General features: G+C 46.4%; 1 protein-coding gene across 1 annotated transcript in view; it reads right to left on the reverse strand.

The window, feature by feature from the left end:
• The window catches only part of VOPP1 (VOPP1 WW domain binding protein), a 69029-nt gene extending 48972 nt beyond the window's left edge, over positions 1 to 20057 (reverse strand). The window contains exon 1 of the mRNA XM_084260326.1: positions 19882 to 20057. Within this exon, the coding sequence (XP_084116452.1) occupies positions 19882 to 19932 (51 nt within the window). The 5' untranslated portion in view covers positions 19933 to 20057. The remainder of the gene's footprint in view (positions 1 to 19881) is intronic.
• Between the last annotated feature and the right edge of the window lie 1418 nt (positions 20058 to 21475).

Below are 21475 nucleotides of genomic sequence, written 5' to 3' on the forward strand. Positions count from 1 at the left end.
CAGGGGGTGGGCTCATGGCATTTCCCAGCACCACACCAGCCACCATCCAAAACAGTACAGACTCTTACTTCACCTATCTTTTTTTTCAGTCTTGGAGTCAATATTTCTCAATGTGCAATCAGGAAGAGCTGAACTAATAAACAGTGCGAATGGAATACGACTTTGGTCTGTATCTGAAGGTGAAAAGGCAAAACATCTTCCTAAGGTGCCAAAAGAATCCTTATCAAGCAAGACAACAGAATCCCTTTCAAAAAGTGCTCAAACAAACATTTGTATTCTCCCAACAGAATAAATTTAAAAGGCTGAACAGATTTTGGATATGCTAGTCTTGACAAAGTCTTTTGAAATAAACCAGCATGTCAGCAATGTATTTTATTTCCTTTTTCAAATCAAATAAATGAAATTTTCCTCATTCAGTATAATCACTGCATAATCACCACTTAATTGAGTTTTAACAACTACCACATATCTCAGGGGCAAGCATAAAGCATTAACAACCTAAAACGCACACAACGTGTATAAAGTATTTCAGCCATGGGATCTCTGACCCTACAGCATTTAAGAAACAAACCAGCAAATACATCAAAACACCTCCACGTGTCAACTTGCAGAAGCTGTAATGCGGTATTCAATACTCCATTAAATATTCAGGTTCTCCCCTACACAGTCACAGTCAAAAGAATAAACCCCCCATGATTATGCAGATTTTAAAATCCATAAACAGCCACAGTGAAAACCGTATGCCTGCAAGACAGAGACCATCCAATTTAACACAACAGCTCTCGAAATAGGAGTAGCACCTCCCCTCACCCACACAGAAATCCCATTGAACTTCATGGCCTGAGAACTGCCTAGATGAGAATATAGAAAGGTGCCCAGTTTTGACCAACACCTACCAAACAACCACATAATCTATGGATGGGTCTGCGTGGTAGCTTGAGGGAGCTTTCCATGAAAGCATCACAACAAACTCACAAGAAGTATTTTAGGTTTCAAGAAAAATCAGAAATTCCTGAAAGGCTTTTCTCATTTAAAACATTTTCTGACAAACTTGGGCAAGCATCTGGAAAACCAGGGGGAATTCATAATTTTGAGATAACATTACAACTGAACTTCGCTCAGAGCTAGAATTCATTTGATGACAACTCTCAAGTCAAAGCTGTATGGATCTAAATAGGAAGAGTTTACTTTTTTTCTGGCAAATGATATATCCAAGTTCCCAAATCAAGATGTAATAAAAGCAGGACAACCCTGCTCTGATGAACAATAGAAGGGAGTTTAAGACTACTCAATGGCAATGTTTCTGACTCCCTAAGGCAGAACTCCAAATGTATTGTAAGTCAAGCACTGCCTAATGCCTTTCCTCTCAGCTGAAAAGTTGATGTGACTGAGGCCATGAAACAGAGGGGGAAAAAGAGAACCCCAGAAAAGGTACCCTCTGAGGGAATGAAACATATGTAGATTACTCCCCCACCTTTGTTTTTTGGGGGTTAAGTGTCAATAAAAGCCTTTAAGGTAATTAGAAATTAAAATATAAAAGTGAGAGGACCTACTGAGAGAGGACACCCCCCCCCATCCCACAGTCAGTGAGCATCGCTTGATGTGAGAACCAACAACACTGCAAGTGATAATTCTACCATCCTCCATCCTCCTTAGCTTTTTACGGAGTACTATCAGAAATGCCCCTTCCTCACCTCTGATAATGGTACAATCTGCTCAATTTTATTTAAATTAGCTATTAAACCAGTACAGCCAACCTTATCTCTGTCATTCCTGCAGCTTTTAATCCAAAGCCTCCAAGACTACCAATGAATAGAAGTTAAAAATTTCTTAAGCACTAGAAGATGAATATAGAACAGAGATCACAGAGAAACATTGCCAGGTCTGGCGGCAGAGCCAACAGCAGAATCCCGCTCTTTGAAGTGCCACTGTCCTAACCATAGGGCCACAGATTCATACAGCTGCCTGTGAAATCCACTAGATCACAAATAAAAACACCAGCTGGGAAAATATCTCCAAATACATGAAGTGAATGAGGTAACAGATTATTTCTAGCATAAACTGAGCTCTAGAGAAATAACACGGGGCTTTTAACCGCCACATCACCATCCCAGGCTCTTCAGCGCCCAAGAAAAAATAAATCATCCTCATCACCAGGAGCCGTTATCAACTTTGCCAACAGCCTCAGCTGAGGGATGGAGCGCTGAGGAGGTGGGAAGCTCGGGGTATGTTTCCACCCACGGATGTATTCCCTCCAGGTCAGGTTTGAGGCACATTTGCAAGGCGCAAGTGTAGGCAGCTTGCTGCGACGCTGCCTGCGCTGCGCCTGCCTGATGGGAGGAGAGAGGAGTCTTTGGGGACACTGCACAACCTAGCCCTATTCATGGGCATAAAATTGTGATCACAGGTAACAGAACAGCAGGGTTTCCTCCGAGCCCAAATCCACACTGTGAAACAAGAAGCCTGCACGCTGGCACAAGGAGCTTTAGGATTGATGTTGCTAACGTGCATACTTTCATTTGAAATCTGTTTCTCTCTTTTCATTTCACCGCACAGAGCCCTTGAATGATCCCTCTTGACAAAGAGCTGCCTGCACTAAATCAATCCTGGTTTACCAGCCCTGTCACTGGCCACAGAAAGATAAGATTGTAAAACTGGACTAGTCCAGAAAAAGTCATTGAATTATTTCAAAATATAAGGAAACAAACCCACCCTAAAACCAACACAAAAGCAATCAGGGCAGCAGAGAATTACACAGGAATGCATAAGGCTACCATTTCATGTATTAAACATGCAGTTCCAGGGACTTTTCATCAGTTCACGTAAATAAAAATTCTTAAAATTATCTATGATTGCCTTAAGATTTTCATTATAGGAAAAGGGCAGCCCCAAAACCAGCCTCAACACAAATTCCCTGCCCCATCACCTATCAGACAGACGGGAGCTGAGGAAGGTACTGTGAACTGGCACAGCAAGGTCAGCAATGCCACAGCCTCCAAAAGTCTGCTCAGAAAAGTGCTCAGAAAAGACACTACCAACACCCTAAACCCAAGACAGATCTGTTCTACAACAGTCTTTAAGGTTGGGATGGGCATATGAGGTGTTGCTTTCTCTGTGGTCTTCACTGTATCACCTTCCCCATCTCCCTTGTTACTGAAGATGAATAGTGATTATTTGAAATAGATTTCTCCAGTATTGCCACACTCCCTGCCTGGGTGTACAACAACATTCATTGCTACAGGACCCTCACAACATAAAAGGAAAAAGGGGAGACATATTTTTACAAGCTATTTATTAAATATAAATATTTCATATCAGCATATGAATTAAATATGCAGTGGCACTCCTATTAGAGAACTGGGCACATAACTGTATTTTTGGAGGTTCTGAAACTAATAGTTGCCTGCATTCCTAAACAAACAAACAAAAACCCAAAGGGATTCTTGGCAGCTGCTAAGTGTCCCAGCAGACACACCTCCAAAACAGAGAGGTAAGGGAAAGAAGGCGGCAGCAATTACCACCTTGCAGTCAAGATCGACCCAAAACAGCACTCTGTGAAGATACATTTCAAGTCTCTGTCGCACTCAGAAGCGCCTGAACCTCTCATTCTCCTCGAAGGGAATGAACATCAAGCTGCATGGGATCAGAGGAGACAACATCCCAGGTTTTTGTGCTGGCAGTGCTTCTACTGAAATGAAATGCATAAATACAGGGACAAATGCTGATCCACACCAGCATCCTACCTCTAGCAGGAAGCAATAGCAAAATTTCAGGGAGATCGTGTAAAAACTGCAAGGGCGCAATTACCTCCTCCGACAGGCCCAAGCAGGTTCCCCAAATCCCCCACATAAGGACTTCAAGTCAAGGCCACGCTGTGACGTAGCTTCCCACCTAGCTTAGCATGTATTTCCCTTTTATTTTACGTAGTGGAGAAGAAGGATAACAATTGTAAACAATTGACATAGGGCCTACTAGAATTAATCTCTCTCTTGAAGGCTAGGAACTCTTCTAAAAGACTGATACACACTCAAATCATCCTGAGGACAAAGGAGATAAAACTGGCCTCCCACACCCTGGGTGGAGGCCAAGTATTTCAGAAAAAAAGTCCTAGTCTCCTCTGACCATATACTGTAAACTTATACTTTCAATTGCTTAGCTTTTGGAAGTATTTAAACAAAGCCAGCCTTTTAAAGTGCTGAAGCTGTTTCAGTGTGCTGTATTTCTATTTTGACTAAAACTACTCTGGCATTGAGCCAACTTCACAAAGCTTCAGACTATCCTGGGACTGCATTTTTCAGTGAATGATTAATTAAAAGCAAAAAAAAAAAAAAACCCAACCAAACCCCAGAACAACAAAACCCAAACCCCTGAAACCCAAGCATTAGGTCTTGCAGTATTTTCACATGTGTGAATGCAGCACTGAAGAGACAACAGAAAAGTTAAACAGATTAGTCAGCTATCCAAAGAGATCAGATGCAGGTAAGAACTCTTGTTAGTTCATATTCTACCCAAACACTAACAGTCCGAGGCTAGTTAGAGCAACAGAAAGTAATTTAAGTCCAACATTCAGTCCCAATACAGGTATAGTTCAGCAGTAAACATCCAAATGTATAAATCAAAAGAGTAGGATAATGATGTATATAGGATAAGAGTCTGGATGTATCGATTGATCTTGGATTCACTACTAATGGGATGCACAGAACAAACAGTAGGGTAACAATTTTGTAGTTCCACAAAGAGTGGAGTCCCAATGCAAGATATCTTCCTCCAGAGCATTCACGTGCCTGGATGCATTCATACCATCCACAAGATGTCCAGCACAGAACATGCAAAAGTACCCATGCTTTGACATCCATTAAAAGGAGGGCTCATTGCAAATCATGCCCTTAGCCAAAGCAAGCGTTTACTGTGAAGTCAGAGCGGATTCCTTGTACTGCTAGATTGGGGAACCAGGAGTCAGAAGTATTAAGCTTCTAAATCTGCCACTGGCACCGTGCAGGGGACTTTGTGGCCACTTACCCGTCTGTACAATGGCTATGCATCCAGCCTGGATGCAACTGGAACATGCTACAGCATATTTCATGTTTAAGTGCTATGAAATCCTTCTGTAAGGGGTGCCAGATGAGCACATTTAGTGTCATTACAAATAACTGCAAAATTCTGTTTTCCCATAAAAACCTACCTACTAACTGTCAAGAGGTTTCTGAAGCATAACAGCCCAATTTGTCCTTTACTTGATTACTTGTGTTTGAATAAAGCATGAAAAAATACCATAAACGTACAAATAGGTTTAATCTAATTTGGAAGATGGATATTTGGAAAAGCTGTTACCATGAACACAGCAGATCTCAAAGTCTAGGACATCATTAAGAGTTGCTCCTTCTGAATAATGTACAGCACCGAAGGAGAAAGAAACAATGATTTCATTACACACACACACTTAAAACGCCAGGTATTAAAGCCAGGTGCACGATTTAATTTTCAAGGAAGAAGCATTTGGGTGTGAGAAACACCTCTGTCCCTCTGGGTCCTGGTACACCCTGCAAACAGAAGCTGTACACATGACAGCAGTGGGATGTCAGCCCCAACGGCTGTAACCATTACGCCAACTCTGCGGGCACTTCTGTGCCAAGCTGTCACACATACAGCTCCCAGGCACAAAGGTGGCACATCCCTGCTGTCTGTGGGCTGCAAGAACACCTGCCAGGCTGAGGGAGGGCCAAGTACAGACAAAGTTCAGACAAATCCATCAAGCCCGCAACAGGCAGGTAGATCAAACACCTTGGAAGAGTCATTTGTTCATGTGGATGGCGTCACAGTCAGGTCTCAGTCCTTCCTCAAGACCCATGTGTTTACAATCCTTACGAGTGAGGCAGTTCCCTTCAAGGAGATGTCCAGGGAGTCATTAGCCAGCCGTGCTAGAGCAACACTTGCAAATGCTGACAATGGAATTACAAGTGCCATTCCTACTGCTGTGAGTAAGACTGCAGAGCTTTCTCTAGGCAGCATTCAAACCCAGTATTAATTGTCCCTACACAAGCTTGCTTCACATAGCATTTAAGTGTTCTTGCTCAAAGGAAAGCCTTTTTATAAAGGGTCTCTGTTTCCAAGCCTCTCTAGATCTCTTTTAAAAGCTTGCTGCAGGAACATTTCAAAAGGAGACTTCTTAGAAGTAATTAATTTGGCTCTATCAGGCACTACCAGACAGTGGGACATTTGCAGACACCACTCATTTTTTTTCCCTTGTCAAACTTGCTCTCAGAAATCTATTTAACTGAACTTGAACCTTCTTAAGAAATGTAATATCTTTACAGCCTATTTTCTTGTAAGGGAGAAAAATCACCGATTAGGATTGGAGTTAAAACTCCAAAACATGTAACCCAATATCATCCTCCCTACCAGCCAGAGTTGCCGCCACCAAATCCCATACAACCAGTACATTTCAGCTGAACCCTGGGGTTTCTGCCATGGGCAGGCAACACACATTATCAAAACCCACACCCAGGGATCCCAGAACATAAAATATACACTTCTATTAAAGTTAGTAAAACGCTACATGCTGTATCCAGTATTGGTAACATAGATAAAAGCAAAGCAAAATCTTGTTCAGCGTCTCTGCTCTGGATCTCAAAGTTGCCCTCATACTTGCTTATACCACATTAATGCACCTTGAGCCCTCCTACCCATCTGAAACTAAGGAATAATGTTTTCCTTTAATTCTAGGCAGGAGTTTACAGACATGCCTCTCATCAGCATCTCTCTCATAAGAAATGCGAAACCAGTGAAACTGAAAGGGTAACAAGTTAATATAGCAGATTAATTTGGTCTTCCTCATCTTTTCACTACTTCACACTTGCCAATCAGCCCCATTAGGATTAATCTTCCTGTAACTGCACGGTTGCAAATTGAACAGTTTTCACATCACAGAAGCTGCCACAACAGCTCTCACGCGTCGCAGAATCACAGAACTGTAGGGGCTGGAGGGGATCTCCAGAGATCATCGGGTCCAACCCCCCTGCCAAAGCAGGCTGCCTTAGGACAGTTCGCACAGGTAGGTGTCCAGACGGGTCTTGAATAACTCCAGAGAAGGAGACTCCAAGAAGGAGCGTCCTTACGTGCTCTCGCGCATCCTTATGCGCTCTCGTGGAACAGCTCTCCCCGTAGCACACATTTTTTCCTAGAGGCACAGTCTGAGGCTGAAGCCAGCCCATTGAACTCCTGGGCATTTACAAGGGTATCACCACAGTTTCTTGTGGCCTGTGTCTGGCCCATGATCATACCAGCATCATGTGCAGCTCCCCCTGCCTGCTTCCCAGCCACACTATGCAATGCCCATATGTTTATGAAAAGCACTCCCCTAACACTCCTTTGCCCTGACAGCAACAGCAGTGTCTGCCAGGGTTGATTACTAAAAAAGAGGGCGCATCAATGCAAAGGAGAAAGGGTCTGTACCCTGTACAGCCCACTGTAATGAAGGGTCACCCACACTGCAAGGGCAATTCTAGGGAGAAGCAGCAAGCTGAACCCTCAAATCTCTATCCTAATATACAAAGAGGATAAAAAGATGCAAGGAAACAGATACTCAAGCAAAAGGGACAGGATGGATCTGTATTTAAGTAAAAATTTTATTTTATTTTAAAATTTGAATCCAACACCTAATCGCTGTACACTAGAAATGGATTTACAGGCCACTTAAGTGCAGATGGTACAGCATTTCCCTCTGCAAATAGGGAAAATATAGTAAAGAAATGATGGGAGAGTCAAAGTCCACGAGAAAAGTGGATGTGCCCAGCATGAATCATAGATGGGACTGAAAAAAAGCCTAGAAAAGAAAGAGAAGAGGAAAGTACAGAGAAAGTTTAAGCACTTTAAAAAGAGAATGGGGACTCAGAAGTCAAGGAAGTGGAAACCATTGCAAATCGTTAAATCAATCACTCATAAAAGAGAGAAAAAAGTGATCTTAAGCCAAATAAAGGTCAAATGACAGTCCAAAGCAAGGCCAGGAGGAAGAGGAAACCAGGTCAGAGCTGTAGGTGGAAAGAATTACTGGCAGCCTGAAGATAAGGTTAAACAGCTTGAGCTTCAGAGAGTAAGATATGAGGAGCCAATAAAGCAATTCAAGGTAGGAAAGATGTGGCTGAAGCAATGAGAAAAGGCAGAAACTATAGCTTCAGGACAGTGGACAGGAGAGAAAATTAAAAGCCCACAGAAGCAAGAATAGGGGAAGCCAGAAAAAAAAAATTCAAACAAACCCACCAACCAAAACACAACACCACAAAAAATAATCCAACCCCAACCCAGCAACCACCAAGTCTCCAGCAGAGAAGCTGAGAACTGCGGGAACCAGAGCCAGGATTGATGTTCCCAGATGAAATCACCAGCACTTTGATGCTTGCTTCCTCTTCCTGCCACAGCCTCTCACTCCCTTCCCACCCTCTCCCAAGCTATCCTTAGCTCACCCCTGCACCACGTTCCTGGAGGTAAGAGGGAGGGATACAAGGAATGGCACCTATCTCCTCAGTTTCTCCCTGAAAACTATTAGTACTACGGGAGCTCTCACTGGCTTTGGCTGCATCTGGAGGGGGGGTTTAATCACCTTCCCCACTGCAAGAAAGTGATAAACCCATGAGCACAGATGCAGGTAATGACCCAGGCTGGAGCAAGTGGAGTCTTCTCAAAGTAGCTCAGGAAGCCCCTTGCTCCTCAGCAGAATCCTGAAAATTGTCCAGCACCCACCAGACACCTCACAGAGGATACTGTAAATTTCAGCATGAGAGACACTCTGGGAAGAAAGAGAAGCAATACATGTCACCTCCTCCATCACCTGCTCCACCTACACATTGTGGTCCATCATAAGGATGCCACCAGCAGCTCACACAGATTGATCAAGAGCCAAGAAAACTTACAGTCAGAGCAGTTTTATACCTTCACCATACCTGTGAAGCAGGTCACACCACAGGGTAAGGGGAACAAGGAGCTGACCTGTCTCACCAGAGCAGGGTGATGGAGCTGAAAGTCTCAGTGTAGACACACACACACACACACACACACACACACACACACACACACACACACACACACACACACACACACACACACACACACACACACACACACACACACAGAGCAGGCACCAAGTATTTCACCCTGCACCACAGCCTAGCACCCGCAGTTTCCAGCCCTTAATCAACTGTGGATGCCTACGATGGAAATAAATGCATATTCACAAGCTATTCTTAGCGTTCACCAGAGAGGCGATTACCAAATTACCCGGTTACATAATCTTTTATATAATCACTATGATGCTCTTTTCCTTATGCAATGTGGAGGGTGACCGTGGCTGCCTGAGGAAGCTCCCTTCCCAAGGAGCGCTGCGGTGGCAGCACCGTGGGCGGACATGCTGGCTACTGTAGGTGCACAGATGAGCGACAGCAAGAGCCAACTGGAGGTGACCAAACATTTTAGAAGCAGTGATGTATAAGAACCTGCTTTCAGCTCGGGGAAGATGTGAGCATCCCTGCCCATGCTGCTTCAGAGTATACCCGCAGCAGGTATCATCTACATGCAATTCAATCTGGTCCCCAAGTCAAAGACACCCAGTACCTTCCAGGTAGCCAGACCCAGCCCTCACTAGAAGCTAGTGGGATGTTTCTATTGACTTTTAATGGGTTTTGGATAGGGCCCAGGATTAGGGCTTTAATAAAAATAGGAGGTCAAGATTACTACAGAATTAAAACAAGCTTAATCCAAAAAGCCCCTGGCTTTGTGCCACAGCCTGTGGTTACCACGCACAGGGAAAGCCAGGCAAAGCTGCAACTGAAACGCGTTCCTGTGAGGCACCTCATGATGGGCACACACACAGAGGAAGCTCCCAGTACAGGTCAGCACAGCCACTCCAGGAAGTCCCACCCACCAGAAGATTTTGAGCATATCCTAATTCATCTCCTACAACTTTTTCAGGATCTCATCCTATGTCTTCCAGGTACACTGTGGAAATCTATGCAGACAATTGCCACATATGGAGTATAGCAAGACCCAATTTACAAGTGTTTTCCCAGGGCTTTAAAAAGCCAGCACAAAAAAAGCATTACCTGCAGTGAGAAGTACAAAAGTCCTGAATTTCAGAAAATGCAAGTTCCAAGATCCACAGATTACCTGCAGATCCTGGGACACTTCTCCATTACCGTGCTAAGAGCCCCACATTAAGCTCAGCTATCTGTGTGCACTGCTGGCATTAAGGGAGAAACCCAAACTGTGAAGCCCTTCAGCAGCAAGGCATTAAAACTGCTAAAACCCAAAGTCCTACTTCTGTGAATACCAAAGGAACGGAAGGCAGAACAAAGTAACGACCTTGATCTCAATTCATCTCTTCTGAATGACACCCAAATCCAAAGGCTTTTTTCTCAGGGTTACACAACTGGTAGTATTTGGTCATTATTTGGCACTTTCTGCCTCTTCTGCTTCCTAGTTTCCCTAGAAATACAGATCATCCCAAGCAATACGTAACCCCCCCAGCTTTAGCATTGCATGATGCACTTCATGCAGGGACACTTGTGCCCAAATTTGGAAATAGAGACTACTATCATTTCAGCTTAAAAAAAAAAAAAAAAAAAAAAGAGAGACACACAATGTTATCTTACACCATCTCATACAGGATGACCCAGTTCTGAGAAGGTTTAACCCAATCCCCTGTGCTATCAGTATTTCCGTACAACAGCAGGGAGATCCAAGTTGCTGTAGTCAGAAAGCAGATCAGAGCAGAATCCTGGTCCCTCACACAAAAGCCTGCTGACACACGTTCAGTGCTGCTGCTGGCTCAGGACCAGCAGGCATCCTCAACACTGCTGCTCCACAAACCACTGAAAAATAATGATTCTTGTTAGGGATGCTTCTTTGGGATAGACAAGACCGCACTCAAGATAGAAGCAGCTCCTGTCAGACTTAAAAAGAAAGGCAAACCACACAAAAGCTGATTTAAGACTTATTTAAGGCTTCTCACACACCCCATCTCCTCCTCCCCTCAGTTAGTTTTTTGTTTGGGGTTTGGGTTTTTTTTGGGGGGAGGGGGAAGGGTGGAGGTGGGGAAGGAACGGGGGTTTAGACTAGGCAACAGACTGACCATTTCAAAGCAGCATTTTCAGAGAGGAAGGGTTTCTCCTCCGTTTTGGACAGAAATCCTGACAAAGTTAATGGAATTTGAATAAATTAAGGTGGACTTTTACACCCATTACCCTTCTGGTATCAGGTTGAGCTCACTGTTCCAAATGTGGCGTGGAAGCAGGACCCTGAGCTGGGAACTTGAACTTTAAGAGAGCCAGCAGTGAATTCCTGGATCCCACTTACATCCACACTGAAATAATTATCTGTAGCGATGAGCGATAGATCTCAAGGAGCAGAAATCAAAGAAAATCCTTGCTTGACTCATCCTTGCCTCGTTCTTGCACCAAGAGCTGAAGCACACACTTCCAGTCACCTGTCACAGTGAGAAGCGCCCGCACCAGCTTTCTACACAGACAGACATATCACAGGGAAAGCAGGAAGGAATTTACCATGTTAACAGGTTTTCTATCCACTTCAGTGAAAAGATGCATTAAAACTGGGAGAAGTGAAGCACGGAGTTACACCTGGGCAATTCCCCAGGCAGAAACCCTTACACTGTCTATCGCACGGTCACGCCCAAATAGGCATCACTGTGCAGTACAAGCACTTTAATTTCAATCTGCTCTGTCTGCACTAAAGGGTCTGCACTAAAGCCAGCACAGTATAAACCACTCAACTTCCCTGGTGCATCTCCTCCCCAGAAAGGGAGAAATACAGACTCAGGGCAGGACACACAAGATTATCACAGGCCTACCCACAGGCCTTCCCACGTCCATCGAATGTACAAAAAGACACAACTGTGCCAGCAGAAAAACAAGTTCACAAAAACTTAAAACATGCCTGCCTTTGCTACTACAGCCACTGGCACCTTTTTAAGTACACATTTCCTCACAGAGCTCCTAATTTCTTGAAGACCTTCTTTATCACAGGCACACTACCAGCTCTGAACCCCATAGTTGCACAAGCCTGTTACTCTAACTACACTACAGCCAACACCAAGCTAAGCAGAGTAGGTCTACAAAAGCATTGTCCTCCCTTGGGTGGCAGTACCACTGAGCCCCAAGAAGAGGTACATGCACAGCAAAGCACTTCTCTCACATCAAGTGTAAGGCCCTTAAAATACATGGTCATCAGTCTGCCCTCAATGACACCCTTGGCACACTCTTACCAATTCACAGTCCTCTCACGTTAATTACATTCCAGAGTTCTCCAGTGCTTTCTCCTCTAAGGGGGGGATCCAAACTCTGTAATGTATGTAGCTAGAAAGGCATAAAAACACATTAAAGGTACTTGCCTTAGGGTACTGGTAAGACAGATTTGTAGGGGTATGGGCTGCATACTTGGCGTCCATGATCCTCACTTCTAATTCCACCAGCACAAGACCTGGTCAAAGGCAGGAGACCAAGATGACTGCACCTCATCATTCCTACTCTGTCAGGAAAGGAGCAAGTTGCTTACAGAGGGCTTAAGCGAAGGCAGGACTGAGTCAGGGCTTGTTCCCACCACTCTCCAAAAACAGACCCTTTCCACTGTCATTGAACTTTGAACCTAAGGTGCAGCTCACTTCCAATGAAAGCAATGCAGCCGAGGTGGGGTTTTTGGTTTGCCATTTTTTTCTCCTCCAGATCTCCAAATGAAAGAGACAGAGCAAATAACATGCTGGAGGACTGCTGTTTTCACAGTTACTACCAGCTGGGCTCAGGGACAACAGTCCCTCCTGCTGCAGCTGATGGTGAACCTTCCTAGGGACTATATAGTCTCCAGCCACGTCCCTCCCTGACCCACTGACAGAAATAGCTGGGGAGATCATTAGCTCTGGGTTGAGAGCTTCTGCTCTGACAAACACTTGGCAAGTGACATGGGAAAACAACAGGACACCATCTGCAAAATTCAGCCTTACTTAACAGCATCTTTCAGGGGAAAACAAGAAATAGTTTTCATATTTCCTGCTAGTTTTCCCTTCTAGCATTGCATGGAAAAGGTGTGTAGGATTTTCTTTACTACAAACACACTGTTGTTTGTTCTGGATCTCCTGTTAGGTGACATCTAACGTACTGAAACAACAAGTGTGCTACCAAAATGGGCTATCCTGCTCCAAGCCATACATTCCCTCTTCTCCCTTGCAGCAAGTTTCATGATGCTACCACCAGACAAACCTCTGCAGAACCAATGGAGAACTATTCCCTCTCAGTTTTTCTCCCCACCATCCTTTTGGGTGACTTAAGTCTGCCACAGCATCAGTGGGTTGATCCCATTCACCCACAGCCACATGGCCACTAGACCCTCAGGAGCTCACATCCAGCAGAATGAGTAGTTAGGGACCACCCTTGCTAGCAATGCCCCACCCCTGCATTGGATCAGACAGAGGTTAGAAACTAATTCTTCCTTCTAAAAATCTACAAGCCTGAAAGCTGAGTCACTGAGAAAGAGGAAGAGATTTTTAGTTGAGCTATTTAAAGCTGGGTTTAGTTAACACCTATTTAGCGCGAAGCTGAAGACACACTTGAGAAGACAGACATTTTTAACTCAGCAGTGGTAACTTTTCCACTTAATATGTGAGAAGCCTGTCAAGATACATAGTTCTCAAAAAGAAAAAAGGAAAAAAAGAAAGCATTCAACAAACTATGAGCTTACTCATGCCAGAAAAGCGATATTATCTACTATTTAAAACATTCTCTTTCCCTTGTCTTAGAAGTGCTGTTTAGTGCTCATTATGCCATGCTGTGTCTCCAGCCTTCAGCCAGACCTAAGATCTGCCACCCAAAAGGCACTATTCGAGCAAAGAAAAAAGGAAGATAGCAGCTTAGCAAGGCTTCACCTCTTGCTAGTCAGAAGAAAGTTTAAATTTGCCATAATAAACCCTAATGGGATTTCAACAAAGCCTTCCGCAAAACACAAAAGCTGTGAAGACAGCTGCATCGCTGAGGATATAAAGCAATGCAGCATCTTCAAAAATTAGGTTCAGAAATTAAAACCGCTAGCTTTCTGTCATTATTTTTTATTTATACAGATTTTACTTTCTGTCACAACAGATTTGAAGTACATCAATAGCCACATTGTCTCAGCAAGATCTAAGAAATTTTTTTATTTTCAATTTTGTAGCCTAAGCTCAAACATTAATCTTCTCCCGCCTGTAAACTCAACCTACACAGATGAGCAGAGCAAATCTGCATGTGGGCAAATGCATTCCAGCTTTCCTAATGTCCCTTCCAAAATCAGTTTGTATTAAATTGCATTAAACCGAAGAGAGTTTCCACTGAGCCTTTTTTCACTGATTTTAGTCAAATCCATGTTCAAAGAGGAGCTGAAGTCTAAAGGTTTGCTTTGGTCAAGTTTAGCACATCCTTCCCAACACCCACAATACCTCGAGAGGGAAGTACCGAGATAAAAAACACTCAGAGGACTTCCCTGCTAGAGAGAAAACCTAAGGGAAGGTGATAAACATTTCTGACTGCTACAAAAAATATAAACAGGTCTTATAGATTATATTCCCCCCCCCAATGAAAAAACCTCAGCCCCTCCCAAACCCACCACACAGCTATTTGCACCTCCTCTGAGAGGATGGAAATGGCACTTGGCCACTATTCCCGTGGCGAACACGAATCCATCTCCTCCTCAGCAGGAGCAAAGTGAGAAAAGTGTGCAAGCTCAGTCCTCCTGCCTGGAAATCACAGCCCATCTCACTGCTGTCAAGAGGCAGGGAAGACTTGCCAGTACCAGTTGGATCCCCAAGCTATAAACCCTAAGTAAGCTCTCCCCTGCACTTGCTCAGCAAGGCAATAGTTGCTTTCCTACCACCTGCAAGAGGGCAAGAAAAAACATACCAGAAATCATTTATGCTGCTAAGCCCCTACATAACTAAAACTAACAAGCAGGAAAAGGTTAATGGACACAACTACAATAGTAAGTCCCTTGCAGAATTTTCAGGATACCCTTTTCCCCATGGTTTTGGACAGGGTTATTCGTCCCACCACCCACAAGAGTTAAGATCCCAATAGGTCAGTATCAGTGGTCTTCCTCAGAGAGGAACATCACAGAGTCAACCACCCTGGTGTGCATGCAGTTTCATATATTAAAGGGTACATACATCCCCGCCACACAAAGAAAACCCTGACAGTTATTGGATAGAAAAAGATATCAGAAACTGCAGAGTTCCCCCCTGCTCCCAATCCTTACAAATTCTTGAGCTTTACCTGTGCCTACTATGATCAAAAGGGTTTTCTTCTCTAAGGCTGGTGATTTTACCCATCTTAATGTGCCTGCTCTCACAAGGAAAAAAAAAAGCCACTTCAGAAAGGACAAAGATTTTTAGGTTTTTCTTCTATGCTGAAATCTGTCCCATTGAAGTCACTTACTACAATAATACTAAAAAGCTCCACACAGCAGTTACCCAACTGAGAAGCACAAGCCAACTTTGTTTTTATTTAAGCAAATCTTTTATGACAGACTGTCGGGAGAGTTTGAGGTTTATTTCAAGTTAACACATTTTGCTGTTCATATGACATGGCCATTCTTTCATTCTTTTTTTAAAAAAAAAGAGGCACTTGATTATTTTGTAATATCTTTCATCTGACAAATTAACAAGAGGACTACACTGATCTCCTTTCAGCCATCCAATTAGCAGTAGTTCTATCAGCACCCCTGTTAAAATTTTTAGCATAGAGAAACTGAGTGTGGAGAAGTATCAGTGCTAATATTTCCAAAAGTGATGGAAATACTATATTTTGTATAGCCTCACAGAAACCTTCATGGTGGAATTCTCACCCACATCTTGCACCACCTACAGCAAATACCACAGGCCTCAGTTTATCTAATACAGAGAATCAAAAACATTGACTTAAATATTCATTGCATTAGCTCCTAGGTTCCTCTGGACACACTACATGGACCAACCAGCAGCTTAGGCACCTAAAATGGACAGTTTTGAAAGTTGAGGCTACCTAGCAAGCTACTCAGCAGCAATAGCAATAAAACATCTTTATTACTGTTGCAGCAGAGGCAGAGTCCTCTCCCAGTCTTAAAAAGCTGAGGTGAGCCACCTCATCCTTGAGTTAAGCCTCTCTCATCCAGCTCTCCTCCTTCCAGCACTTCTGCAACTTGCAGGGATAAGGCAAGCACTCAGTTTGAGAAGCAACCCACAGAGACTACTCTGGTGCCCTCATTCAGGCCGAAAATAAGCTCGTTTCTTCATCAAGTGGTGGGGATACTCTTGTTTAGTTTTATTTTTTTCCAATCCCAAAGGTGGGATGTTCATTGAAGTCACTCTTAAGCTCAGACAGCCAAAGTTCTTGAGATGTCTAGTGAAATCAAAGCAGGAAATCTTGATGTATTCCCCAAACAGACATCACTTGAAGGGCCTCCTTAAAGACTTACATAAAATTGAGAGACACCTACTCATACAAAATTAAGATAAAATGCAGTCCTGTCAGAAGAACCATGAGCCACGCTAGCAAGCAAGACCACTGGCTGTTCACGAATGCTGAAATGATATATATACCCCAGTACTATGGGTTTGCCAGACATCCAGGCTCCTGGTGAAAAAGGGCGCTTCAGGTAACTGCAGTCAATAATAAACCACTGCCTCCAAGTAGCCAAGTTAATTGGAAAAAAGACAGATGGATGAAGATTCATCAGTGCTCATTTCTTCCTGCAAGAACCAAAATTACCTGTCAAGTTATCCACCTTAGAAGTTCCTCATTTTAGCTTACATGTTAAACTCTTCAAGGGTGACCAAATTCTGAGCAAAGCTCATGGCATCTTTGGCTTTTCTCCCCTAACAGCAAGGTCTTCCAAGGTCCTCTCAGAGCAGAGTTTTCTGGATGCTAGGGTTGGGGATTTTTCTTCCGTTATGGGAAGAATTACCAAAAAAAAAAAAAAGTCTTAGTGGTTATGGTGGAAAACTCTCATCAAACAAAAAGACTCATAATTAATCCCCCTTTCCTACCACCACAGAATTCTGGGCATTTCTGTATTAGCTCTTCTAGAGAAAGGACCAGCATCCTGGAATTAAGAGCCAGCAACTTCTTACATGCAAATCCTGTTTTGATAGAGATGCCTCCAGTCACCTTCGTGAAACCACCTACCAGTGTACACAAACACCTTCCCTTGCCCCTGCCTCTCTTTTACATTTCCTTCCTGCCAGGAACCTCACTCCCTCCCGGGTGCTTGCCACGCTTACGCACCAGGCTCCAACCTGAAAGCCACCAAGAAACACTCCCCGCATCCGAACTCGCACCCACCGTGAATCTGACACACGCTTACCCGTGAGGGAGTTCATTCTTCTCATCAATATAACCAGAAATAGCGTTCTTCAGTGCAAACAGACAGAAAATACACGGATGCCTCAAAAGGGACCTTTGTCATTTAAGCGAGGTGAAGTTTAAACATCAGTGAACTATTCCAAACTGCTCCGAGGGGCTAAATGGCTTTTCACACACACACCCCCCTCCCCATTATCTGGGCAACAGTCAAAGGCTTTTCCAAAATGCTGAATGAAAAATACATTCCTCAGCTCACACGGTGTTAAATATTAAGTAAGATCATGTCAAAGCTGCAAATAGATTTTAAAAATTGTAACAAAGCTATTTGAGGTAACAGCCAGTATGGGAGTTAGTGCAGAAGACAGCAAGAGTTTCAAATACCAAAAGCCCTCTGAACAACCAGATGTCTTCGATTCAGTTATTTAAATCCCCACTTTTTTTTTGTTTGTTTGTTTCCAGGCCTTTTTTGCCCTGTAAAGTAGAACTTATAACAATTTGTAATACTTCTTATTTACATGCCATCTCATTAAAAAAAGGTATCCTGAGCACTTTCAAAAAAGGAAGAAAAAAAAAAGTGTTCCAGGAAACCAGATGGCAAAACAAACATTTTAGATTAAAAGAGAAAGGGGGGGGAAATCCCCAAACAAACCACCAATTAAAACCAGTATACAAGCTTAAATAACAGGAACAAGGGCTACATCCAAAAAGGATTTATGGAAATCACTTCTTTTCAGGCACTCAGAATCTTTTTGGTCAGAGCATGTGTTTAGGGATCCGAGACATCTAATCAAACGGATCCTGGCGGGGTGAAGCCTGTAACACTCTCAGATGAACACATTCCCCCTGGGAGACGCTGGTGCCCGTTTCGTTTAATCGACGTTTTGCCATTCCTGCTTCCTGAACGAGCTTCTGCAGAGTGAAGGAGCAATCGCAGGCCAGGCTCTGGGCCAGGCTTACAGCCAGGGTAACAAGACACTACCCAATTAACCTGAGGAGAGTTACGTTTATTTACATTAAACGGTGATTTTGATCCGAGCACTTTAATGGGATGATGCCGGGTGACACAGTGGGCAACATACCAGAAATTGTTCATCTACGTAGGTGGCATAAACACGCAGTAAACATAGTTTTCATTAATTATATTCATTACTGAAAACAATAATTACACAGCCAGCGCTCCGGTTTCCACGGACGGCTTTGGTGGCACGCTGCTTCAAGAAAGGCGTGACCCCTGCCCTGCCTGAGCTGCTCTGTCCCAGGGGCACCACAGCTCACCCCTCCGACACCTCCAGCCCCAGAGGCACCACAGCTCACCCCTCCGACACCTCCAGCCCCAGGGGCACCACAGCTCGCCCCTCCGACACCTCCAGCCCCAGGGGCACCACAGCTCGCCCCTCCGACACCTCCAGCCCCAGGGGCACCACAGCTCGCCCCTCCGACACCTCCAGCCCCAGGGGCACCACAGCTCGCCCCTCCGACACCTCCAGCCCCAGGGGCACCACAGCTCGCCCCTGCGACACCTCCAGCCCCAGGGGCACCACAGCTCGCCCCTCCGACACCTCCAGCCCCAGGGGCACCACAGCTCACCCCTCCGACACCTCCAGCCCGCCCGCCCCTGGGCTTTCCCAGCCGTAAGGCGGTACCCAAGGCAAGCCCGCGGGTCTCGCCGCCGCCCTCCTCGAGCCTGCCCCAACCCCAGGGTTAAACCGAAGACCAAGAGGCAGCTCGTCACCAGTAAACATCTATGGACCTGCCTAATAAATAAATAAATAAATAAATACGCTGTTTTCCCAGCCCAGTGATAAAACCGCGTGGCACAAATCCCCCCCCCCCTCCCCCCGCCCCCTTTCCCAATTATCGCAAGATGAATTGTTTAGTTTGCTTGTGTGTTGTAACTCGAGGCTCCCCGAGAAGTTTAACCAGGCTGCTTGGCACCGTCACGGCTCCTCTTGCGCTGATGCTGATACTCCAAACCCGGAAAAACCCCGCACCTTCCACCGACCCGCGCCCCTCGGGAAGCCGGCCAGCTTCGCTAGGAACGCGGCACCCAGTGGCTTGTGCCCCTGCCTACAGGTCCCGCCTCACGCTGCTCCAGCACTCCGCACCTAAGCTGCTCCCGCTCCCGCAAGGGAAATCAAACCGAAAGCAAGCCAAGTCGCGGCTAGCAGCCCTAACCACCGCACCCCGGCCGCCTCCGAAGGCGGCGGAGCCGGGCTTTGCCCAGCCCGGACCCGCACGGCCGCTCCCACGCACTCCCGACCGCCCGGGAGCTCGTGGAGCCAAGCCCGTTCCGGCAAGGACACGGACCTCAAAATAAACACCGCGACACCACCTCCCACACGCACCCCCGCTGGCTAGGTACGGGCTGCCAGCTTCCCTTCCACCACCCACGCTGCTCCAGGTCGCGACCGATGGCCGATCCCCACCCGCCACCCTCCCGGCGTGAACCAGGCGCCCCGCGGCCGCCGGAGGCTCCGCAGGCAGAGCCGTGCTTAGCCTTCCCCTCCACGCCCCACCTCACCTCCCACAGCAGCGAGAGCAGCAGCGCGACCCCGGGCTGGAAGCGGTTCATCTCTTCTCCTCCTCCTCCTCCTCCCGCGGCGGCGGCGGGCTCGCCCCTGCCGGCTTAAGCGCGCACGGGCGCTGTCAGCGGCACCATCCCCGGCGCCGAGCGGCGGGGGAGCCTCGGGCGAGACAGGGACGCGGGCACAGAGGGGCAGCGAGCAGGGCAGGCTGACAGACAGCCCGGAGAAAGGGGCGGTGAGGAGCCCGCGCCAGGAGCGGAGGGGCGGAGACGGAGAAGCCCCGCAGCAGGGCGAGGGCGGGCTGACCCACCGATCCCCCTCACCGCAGCCGAGCGGGCAGCGCCGCGGCGAGGCGAAGCGAGACGAAGGACAGCGAGATGCTCTGGCAGGCGGCACAAAGAGGCCGGGCGCCGCCGCGACTGAGGGCGGGGAGAGGAGTGGGCCCGCCCCGGCTCCGCCGCCCGGCAGGGAGGGGGCGGTGGCGGCGTTAATGGGTTTAGGGAGCGGGCAAACCGCTTCCTGCCCGATCCCAAGGTACGAGTAACGGCCGCTGTGTGGGCTCGGGCCGGTTCCCCCCCCGCCCCCCGTGATAGCGACGCCCCTCCACGGGAGAGCGACTCCCCACATGCCGCGCGGGAGAACCTCCACCCGCCCCGCAGAGGGAGGGGGGAGCCCGGGGAGGTGCCAGGGGTTCTGGCCCCAAAAAGGTGGAGTGGGCCCCTATGAGCCCATTAAGTTCAACAAGGCCACGTACATGTAGGGGGAGATGGTTCTCCCTGGCTGCTCCACTTGTGAGCCCCCCATCCTGAATGCTGCATCCAGCTCTGGGGCACAAGGAGGACATGAAACTGTTTGAGCAGGTCCAAGAGGAGGGTCACAGAAATGGTCAGCTCTCCCGTGAAGACAAGGCTGAGGGAGTTGGGCTTGTTGAGCCCAGAGAAGGCTCTGGGGAGACCTTATTCCAGTCTTTTAGTACTTGAAGGAGGCTTATAAGAAAGATGGGGACAGACTTTTTACCTTAAGTGACAGGGCCAGGGGCAATGATTTTTAAATCGAAGAGAGCAGATTCAGATTGAGCACACGGAAGGCATTTTTTACAGTAAGGGTGGTGAGGCCCTGGCATAGGCTGCCCAGAGAAGCTGTAGCTGCCTCATTTCCTGGCAGTGTTCAAGGCCAGGTTGGATGGGGCTTTGGGCAACCTGGGCTAGTGGAGGGTGTCCCTGCCCATGGCAAGGGGGTTGGACTAGATGATATTTAAAGGTGCCTTTCAACCCAGGCCATTCTGTGGTTCTGTGATTCTACAATGGTGCAGCCTCCATCTGCCTCTTGGGTGTACATAGGAACTGCGTGGGCAAGCTTAGCCCCACCGCCTACAGAGTGCACCTTTGGCACTTTACAGGAGAGGCTGTGCTCCCACCCTGGTCCTTCATTGCTTCAGCAAATTATTAACAGCCCTGGGTCATTTTCTTCTAAAGGTCTCGGGACTAGTCCTAGAGCAAAGCGGAGGTGCTCACCAACTCCAGCAGTAAGCCCCATGACAAGTGGCTGGTGTAGTTATTCTCTGAGTGTTTCCTTCACCACCACCTTGTC

Source organism: Gallinula chloropus (genome assembly GCF_964237585.1).
Source record: "Gallinula chloropus genome assembly, chromosome: 2".
Classification (NCBI taxonomy): Eukaryota; Metazoa; Chordata; class Aves; order Gruiformes; family Rallidae; genus Gallinula; species Gallinula chloropus.